Source organism: Myotis yumanensis, unplaced genomic scaffold (genome assembly GCF_028538775.1).
Source record: "Myotis yumanensis isolate MYYU_CA2020_CCGP unplaced genomic scaffold, mMyoYum1.0.hap1 SCAF_16, whole genome shotgun sequence".
Lineage (NCBI taxonomy): Eukaryota > Metazoa > Chordata > Mammalia > Chiroptera > Vespertilionidae > Myotis > Myotis yumanensis.
The window spans coordinates 45,808,815-45,818,087 of record NW_027223767.1 but is presented as its reverse complement, the minus strand read 5'-3'; the positions used below and the strand labels follow the sequence as shown (position 1 = coordinate 45,818,087).

The 9,273-nt window shown below is 42.9% G+C and overlaps 2 protein-coding genes across 2 annotated transcripts; both read left to right on the top strand.

Annotated features, from left to right (window-relative positions):
• The first annotated feature begins 625 nt into the window (after positions 1 to 625).
• Positions 626 to 1,063, top strand: LOC138995039 (keratin-associated protein 9-2-like). Its single transcript, XM_070395402.1, has one exon. It carries the CDS (start codon positions 626 to 628, stop codon positions 1,061 to 1,063), a length of 438 nt encoding a protein of 145 aa, XP_070251503.1.
• Positions 1,064 to 5,405: 4,342 nt separating this feature from the next.
• LOC138995038 (keratin-associated protein 9-1-like) lies at positions 5,406 to 5,948 on the top strand. Its single transcript, XM_070395401.1, has one exon. It carries the CDS (start codon positions 5,406 to 5,408, stop codon positions 5,946 to 5,948), a length of 543 nt encoding a protein of 180 aa, XP_070251502.1.
• Positions 5,949 to 9,273: the final 3,325 nt, after the last annotated feature.

Below are 9,273 nucleotides of genomic sequence, written 5' to 3'. Positions count from 1 at the left end.
TTGCTATCCAGCATCCTACGACAATAGACTGTAAGCTTGTGGGTAGCACTGCAGACAAAGACAACTCCACACACAAACTCGCAACCATAGAAAGGAAGAATTGCTGTGTTTTCAATGTGGAAGTGGTACAAATAGAACATTGGTTGTGTGGGTGATTGCTTCCAAGATGGATATTATAGATAAGACTCAACACCATTCTCTGCTTATGACAACAGCACATCAATCTAAATACTGTATGGCCAAAGGAACAACACTGAGAAGAGACCACTATCCTGACCTTCTTCAAACCAGCAGGAAGTAATACACGACCAGATGAGGTCACATGACCAGAAATGTTGCTGGGGATGATTCCTGATTGTCCCATTTCTGGAAAAGATTCTTAAGTAATATTCCCAATTAAGGAGAAGATCAAACGGAAATTTACAGATCCCTCAAAACACAAGGGGAACAACTTCCTCCGTGACAATTTCCTTGTGACTATAAACAAGGAAACAACAGCAAGGAAAGGCCTGCTTATTGGTCCCATTATTGGGGGTCCAGAGTATAAAAGCCCCCAAAGAGAAGACACCATCAGAATCTGAGAAACTCACCTCTGAACAGAAACCCACCCTCCACACCTGACAAAATGTGCTGCTCCTCTTGCTGCCAGCCCACCTGCTACAGGACCACATGCAGAACCACCTGCTGGAGGCCCACCTGCTGTGGGTCCAGCTGTTGTGGGTCCTGCTGCTGCCAGCCTTGCTGCCGCCCATGCTGTGTGTCCAGCTGCTGCCAGCCTTGCTGCCGCCCTTGCTGTGTGTCCAGCTGCTGCCAGCCTTGCTGCCGCCCTTGCTGTGTGAGCAGCTGCTGCCAGCCTTGCTGCTGTAGCACTCCCTGCTGCCAGCCCAGTTGCTGTGGGTCCAGCTGTGGCGGGTCCTGCTGCTGCTCACCCTGCTGCCAGCAAGTCTGTTGCTGTCCCGTGAATGTCTGCAGAACCTGCTACCGCCCCACCTGCTGCTGCGTGCCTGGGTGCATAAGCTATGGCTGCGGATCCAGCTGTGGCCAGTCCTGCTGCTGCTGCTGATCACCTTGCCAGACAACCACCATCTGCACACCTATCATCTGTGAACTGATTTGCCATTATGGAAACAAATGGTCTTCCTTGACTTTGCTGACACCAGCATGCTGGACCATAATTTCTGTGACTCATCGGATTGGTTACAAGTTTTGAGTCAGCTTGATGGAGGTCACAGGACTTCGACCTTCCTCCTGTGCCTGTAGGTCATGTACCAGTTTTATACATCCTCGATATGGAACTGACCTTGATTTTGAAGTAGGATTGCCTAGTTCCTCTAAGTAACTTAGGAAATAAAATTCTCATAACTTTTTCATAGGTTTCTGTAATTGATCAATAATCTTCACAATCATATATTCTTTTTCAGTGTACTCATGGTTTTTGTATCATGCTTTCTTCTTTTATGGTCACTTTGAGTTGTCTTTGTAGAATCAGGAGTCTTACTATGTGTTTCTTAATAAATTCTATATCATAATTCATCCATATTGTGTGTGATTTATTGTACAGAATTCCTGATATAAGGATTTAAATACACATTGCATACTACATGCATTATTCATTCTGAGCATCACAATAGCACCTCCCACATTATTATCTCCAATTATCAGAACAACAACACGCAAACAGTTCATTGTGCGATGTCACAAGCTAATAATGAACAGACTCAGATCCAGGACTGGGTCTCCTGTTCTTACTCAAAGGCACTTACATCTACATCTGAAAGACGTAGGTCTGCACCCCAGTTACATCTGATTGGCATGCTGTGGTTGCTGTCCTTGCTCATTTATGAACGTCATTGAGCCTGAACCCACCACGAGTCACTCCCGTGAAATCCTGTGTTCCAGATGTATTTCTTTCTGCTCTCTTACCTTCAAGATAACAATCCCTCACCAAACAGTAACTGCTCTCTAGGAGTGCACAATGGCCAGATGATAGTTGTGTCTCCTGACAAAAAGGTGTGTTTCAGAGGAGTAAGACCTTCAACCCAGGAGAGCCTAAAGGCATTATGAGACAAGAAACATAGATTCCCAAGTGTGTCACTGGGAGTTAATTTGAGAAGGTTCACTCCAACTTCCATCCATCATTTTTTGAACCTACGTGTTCTACTTTTTAAAGGATATATGTGGTCCTACATATATGTCAGACCATATAATGGCCATTGGATTGAGGTACATTCCACATCCAGAACATAATATAGCAGGAAGTCACCTCTAAGTTGGTGTCTTTGCTGCACATCTAAGAGACCATTTTAATTTCTCATCAAGCTTGCAATTTCTCTGTCATGTGATATAAAATAGGATAAGTAGATCCCATGGTCTTGTGCCTACTGTTGACCTTGTTCATCATAAGAGTTGATCCCTTGGTTCAAAGTGATGCTATCCTATGACTTATATACTGTAATCTGGTGGGTAGTACTGCAGACAGAGAAGACAATTCTATGCACCACACATGCAATTATAATAAGGTAGAACTGCTGTTGTCTTTTCAGTGTGGAAGTGGTCTGATGTAGAAAACTAGCCTCCACATGGGGTGGTTAGCTTCGATAAGGGCTCAATACCATTCTCTGCTTATGACAACAGCATGCACAGCAGAGGCAGCAGAGGTGAGAGGGAGCAGTGCTCTTGATCCACACCTGTCTCTATTCCTGCCACCAGAGCTACTCTGGAATTCCATCATGGCATGTGTGCCTGAGAGTGACTTGTGGGATATTCCTGTGAACTGTTTAAAAGATAACACTTTTCCCCAAGCCCTACTCTGCAAGAGCACTGTGGGTTAATCTTGTGGGTCATAAAAGTCCTTTGGAAACCCAATACAGGGAGTCACATCACATGCAAATTCAGTCACGGGAAGTGGGGAGCATATTGCCATATTTAGGGTTGACTTATTTGAGGGAGGTGGAGGAAATGGTATAAGAACTAAAGGATTGCCGAAACCGGTTTGGCTCAGTAGATAGAGCGTCGGCCTGCGGACTGAAAGGTCCCGGGTTCGATTCCGGTCAAGGGCATGTACCTGGGTTGCGGGCACATCCCCAATAGGAGATGTGCAGGAGGCAGCTGGTCGATGTTTCTAGCTCTCTATCTCTCTCCCTTCCTCTCTGTGAAAAATCAATAAAATATATTTAAAAAAAAAAAAAAAAAAAGAACTAAAGGATAAATGTGTGGGATGCAATCAGAGCATATGTTCTAAATACAATATAAGCAGATCAAATTCAGCACCATATACATATGATCATAATCATAACCACATTGAATTGTTCACGGGAATACAAGGTTTAACATCAAAACATGAATCAATTTTTTAAAAAATCATATTTACTAAAAAAAAAAGGAGGCTAATCATATGATTATGTCAATAGGTGAAGAGAAAGCATTTTGTAAATTTAAACACATTTCAAATACAGAATGCCTTAGCAAATAGGAATAAAAAAAAACCCTAGTTCCCCTGATGGAAAGAATCTACAGAAAAGACAGAAAGCTTACTATTAAATTATGCAATATGGAGAGCTGTCCTATTCTACAGAGAATACACAAAGAAATCCACTTCACCATTCTATTCAATATTAAAGGGAGGGCCTACACGTGGACTAAAGAAGGAAACAATTTACAAGATAAAAAGGCTGCTAATGAATAAAACCACCATTTTCTGTGGATATGACTGTGTATTCAAAATTTCCAACAAAAATTTTATTAGTAAGCTATTTAAAATAATGAGGGAATTTGGTTCCAAGATAAATTCATATACAAATGAATGTTTTTCTGTATGTCAGAAGAAGTTAAAAATAAAATATTATATTATACCATAAATAAGACCATAAAAATAAAATATCTAAGAAAAACTAATGAAAGATAGCCAAGATCCTACAGAGAACAGAATAGTTTGACCAAGCAAGTCTATGAGAAATCTACTGCTAGGCATATATATATATATATATATATATATTCAAAGGAACATTTATATATGTTTGCCAAATGACCTATTCAAAAAAATTCATAGAGATACTATTTTTTAAGAGTCCTAAACTGCAAAAAACCTACATATTTCTCAAGTGGACAGTCAACAAATAAATTGTGTCATATTTATCCAGTGGAAGATTATACACCAACAATAATAAATGAACTACAAATATTTACATTGTTGAATGTCACAATCATAATGTAAAGAAAAGCCAATTCTATAATCTTTCATTTCTATAAAGATCTAAAAGAGTGAAACCAACCTATAGGGTGACAGGTCAAGAGAGTGATTAGCAACCACTGGGGATGAATAAGGGGGTATGATTTGGAGTAAGGTTCATTTCTATTTCTTAAGCTGATAGTATTACCACCGGTCTGTTCATTTCGTAATAATCTGTCAAGCTGGAAATTAATCATTTGCATACTTTTAAGATTAATAGTATATCTAAAAAAGTTTAAACATATTAGACCTCAAAAATAAACCAGGTAACATCTCAACTAATCTAAAACTTCATAAACTGAGAGAGAGAGAGGCAGGGAGAGAGAAAGAGAATTATAAGAAAATGAGAAAAAAAGGAACCACAGTAAATGTGTAGTCAGTGACATGAGGTCACTGAATCTGCAGGTTAACAAGGTTAGGACTGGAGTCACCAACTCATTCTGATTTGCCCAAACTGCCCCAGTCACACCCCTGGGGAGTCCCGCATCCTGGGAAACCCCTTAGTACTGGGCAATCAGGACCATTGGTCACCCAGGAAGTGAAATGATTGATGCTTTCTTAGTCCCAGCTTCTGTTTCCTCCTACCTGCTTTGGTTCCGCTGTGCATATGCAAGAGATTATGCCAAACATCCTCTACCCAAGTGTCTGTGATCCAACCTGGATACACAGGTGGGATGGGTTGTTCCAGAGAGATACCTGTCACAGTCTTGAATCAGGCTTTTGTGGGCAAACAGACTTGGACTCAGGACTCAGGAGTCAATTTAACCCCATGAACATATCAGCATCATATCCCTCCGAATCAAAGCACAGCCGAATACACAAAACACATGTACTGGCCCTCATGAAGCCATGAGGGACTCTATCATATGACCACAATATGACCAGAGCAGAAATGATTATGTGACCACCTTCCTTTTATCTGAAAAAGTTTCTGTGAGTTATTCTCAATTAAGGAACACATTAAACACTTATTTCTTAAAGATTCATATCACGGAGGGAACAATTTCCTCCTTGACAATTTCCCTGTAGTTACCAAACAACATAAACAAAAACAAGGAAAGTCTTACTGATTGGTCCCAACATTGGGGGGCCCAGTGTATAAAAACCCCAGAACGGAAGTCCTCAGAATCTGAGAAACTCACCTCTGAACAGAAACTCTCCTTCTACACTTGACACCATGTGCTGCTCCCCTTGCTGCCAGCCCAGCTGCTGTGGATCCAGCTGTTGTGGATCCAGCTGTTGCCGTCCCAGCTGCTGCTGCCGCCCATGCTGTGTGTCCAGCTGCTGCCAGCCTTGCTGCCGCCCATGCTGTGTGTCCAGCTGCTGCCAGCCTTGCTGCCGCCCATGCTGTGGGTCCTGCTGCTGCCAGCCTTGCTGCCGCCCATGCTGTGTGTCCAGCTGCTGCCAGCCTTGCTGCAGCCCATGCTGTGGGTCTAGCTGCTGCCAGCCATGCTGCCGCCCATGCTGTGGATCCAGCTGCTGCCAGCCTTGCTGCAGCTCATGCTGTGGATCCAGCTGCTGCCAGCCTTGCTGCAGCCCATGCTGTGGATCCAGCTGTTGCCAGCCTTGCTGCCGCCCATGCTGTGGATCCAGCTGCTGCCAGCCTTGCTGCTGTCCAAAATGGTGTCAGACCACCTGCTGTAAAACCACCTGCTGCCGGCCCAGCTGCTGCTGCCGCCCTTGCTGTGTGTCCAGCTGCTGTCAGCCTTCCTGCTGCTGATCACCTTGTCAAAGACCCACCATCTTCATAAATCATCAGTTAACTGACCTGCCATTTTGGAAACAAATGCATTTCCTTGACTTGGCTGACAACCGGCATGCGGTACCTTAATTTCTGTGACTCATGTGCCTGATTCAAGCCTCTGAATCAGCTGGATGGAGAGCAGAGGACGTCCCCAATTCTCTTCCTGCCACGTGTGTGGAACATGTGTCAGCTTCGAGCATCCTCGATATGGAGCTATGGTCTCTGCTTTGACTCCGTAGTCCAGGCCTTCATCCTCTGTGTTACTTAGAAAAGGGAATTCTTGTAACTGTTACATAGGTTTCCTGCAACTGCAGAAAACCTTCTCAATCCTGTTTTCTTTTCCCATGCACTCCTAGTTCCTGTAATCCTGCTTTCTTCTTCCACAGTCACTCTGGGTTGGCTTCCTGGTTACGGGAAGTTGTACCTCTATTTCTTAATAAAGTCTGTTCATTCCACATTGTGTTTGGTTTTATTATAAATCCTGATGTAAGGATTTGCACACCTGTTACACATCATATGCACGATCCATTCTGAGCTTCATACAGTCCACCCAAAATAATTATCTCCATTCTTCATATGAGAACATCTCACATGGTCATGTTAGATAGCTGATTTGGACAGACTCAGACCCAAGACTGTATCTTTTGCTTTACTGCTCAATGGCACTTAAGTTTCTATCTCAAGACAAATCAGAAAAAGGCCTGGACTGAACACCAGCAAGATGTTAATTGGAGTGTCTCTGACAGTGGAAGTGATATTCTCCTGTATGTATATGCACATAACACCTATTTACAAAGTTCTTCCCAAATCAGTGTCCACACCTCAGCTACATAGTAGGGCAGCAAGGCCTGCAGTTTACAGCTCTCCTGCATGAATGATGCTTTGCTGTCTCAGGTGCTCCCCTGCCACTCACGCTTTCATGGGTATCCAATATTTGGGAATATCCAGTATGCCCTCATGAGAAAGAGGCTCCTCTAAAGAAATTAGTTCTTCGCTTTCATGTAAATAAAAATTCTTGGATAACCTCCATCCTCTGAGTTACCTATAGACTAGAATAAAAAGGAATAAAGTCATTTCCTGCAGAACATTTTACATTCCCCAACTTTAAGGCAACTTGTCATTCTGATCAAAATATTAGTAAGAGAAGTTAGTTGGAACCTGAGAAATAAGCAACAGGCATGTATGACTTTGAGGAATTCATGAAATCTGAACCTCCTATGGAAACAGAACCATCTCCTGTGCATTGTGAGTCAACTCTGAAGCATTTGAGAGAAATAAAAACCTGGGTTCTAGGGGAACATAAATAATGTGATTAAGAAGAAAAGTCGAGGAGCCTGAGCATTATCACTAGTCATGCTGGACAGAGGCTGCTCTGTGGTCCTGAACTAACAATGCTGCCTGAACATACATTGAGGTAAGGCTTGAGACTGGTTCTGAGAGAAGTAGAAGAGTCTGGAACCTGGATCACCTCCTTGGGACAGTAGTGGTGCCTCTGATGAGCTCACCAAGCTGGTATCCAGGACACGTGCTCCCTTCTGAGACTGTGCATTGGGGATGCTCAGAAGAGAGTTCCAAGACCAATCTTATGGACTGCTGGTCCTTCATGGGTGTTTGGGTGATCAAAATGAGAAACTAGCATGTTCTGGGGACTTACTATTTGCTGGGTATGCCCTCAGTGCTTCATCTACATATCTTTAATTCTTGAAGAAAGTTTCAATGCAAGTATAAATGTTTCCATTTTAAGATGAGGATATTGAGACTGAGGAGGTAAAGAAATGTCATAGTTTGGTTTCTCTCAGAAGGCACTCTGAAGAAAAGATTCAAGTGCATGTAGTTGACTTGGGAAGCACAGGTGTCACTTGTTGGGGAGTGTGGAATTGATACAGGAAAGGGGCATTTAAGCCAGTATCATTGTGGCCAATGCAGCTTATGCCTAAGAGGAAATACCAGAAATGATGTAAGCACATGCTTTAGGATTACCCAACTGAGCAATTTGGGAGCCGCCACCTTATAACCCTCTCCAGAAGCAGTGGTTGGGACACACACAGGCAGCATGATTTCTGTGGATGCAAGAAAACAGCCCTGAGGCAGAAATTGGCATGAACACACTAAGATCCAAGTTCCATGCACTGGGACTTCAAAAACACATGTACACTCTATGATTTTCTCCACTAGCAGACAATATTGTGTTATTCAGTGTAAACTCACACTTTCTAGAAGAAGAGGACGGAGTAAGAAGAAAAGGTAGTGCTGGTAAAAAAGGAGATGTAGAAGGTGGAGAAAATGGGAATGAAACAGGTGAAGGAGAGAGAGAGAAGAAGAAAAATGAGGAGGAGGAGGAGGAAGAAGAGAAGGAAGAGGAAAGGAAGGAAGGAGGAAGTAGAGAAGGAGGAAAAGGGAGAGAGAAGATGAAAGAAAAAGAGAGGAAGAAAAGAAGGGATCAAAGAAAATGAGAAAGAAAGAAAAAGAAAACACAGGAATTGTATAGTAACTGGCAAGAGGTCACCGAATCAGCTGGTTAACAAAGTTAGGACTGGAGTCACCAACTCATCCTGGTTTGCCCAAAAAGCCCCAGTCACTAGCCTGGGGAGTCCCGCATCCTAGGAATCCCTTTAGGCCTGGACTCTTGGTCACCCTGGAAGTAAAATGATTGATGCTTTATCAGTCCCAGCTTCTGCTTCCACCCACCTGCTTTGGTTCTGCTGTGCATATGCAAGAGATTATGCCAAACATCCTCTACCCAAGTGTCTATGATCCAACCTGGATACACAGGTGGGGTGGGTTGCTCCAGAGAGAGATTCCTGTCAGTCTTGAATCAGGCTTTGGAGGCAAACAGACTTGGACTCGGGCATGGTGTCAATTTAACCCCATGAAACATACCAGCATCACATTGTTTAAACAGGGATACTTTCAAAACTAAGTAAAGCTGAATACACAAAACACATGTACTGACCCTCATTAGGCCAAGACGGACTCTGTCATATGACCAGAATATGATGTAAGCAGGAACCATCCTGATGATGACACAAAGTTCCTTTATCTGAAAACGTTTCTATGACTTATTCTCAATTAAGGAACACATTAAACACTTACTTTCTAAACATTCATATCAGGTAGGAAACAACTTCATCTTTGCCTATCTCCCTGTGGTTACCGAAACAACATAAACAAAAACAAGGAAAGTCTTACTGATTGGTCCCAACATTGGGGAACCAGTGTATAAAAACCCCAGAATGGAAGAAGTGCTCAGAATCTGAGAAACTCACCTCTGAACAGAAACTCTCCTTCTACACCTGACACC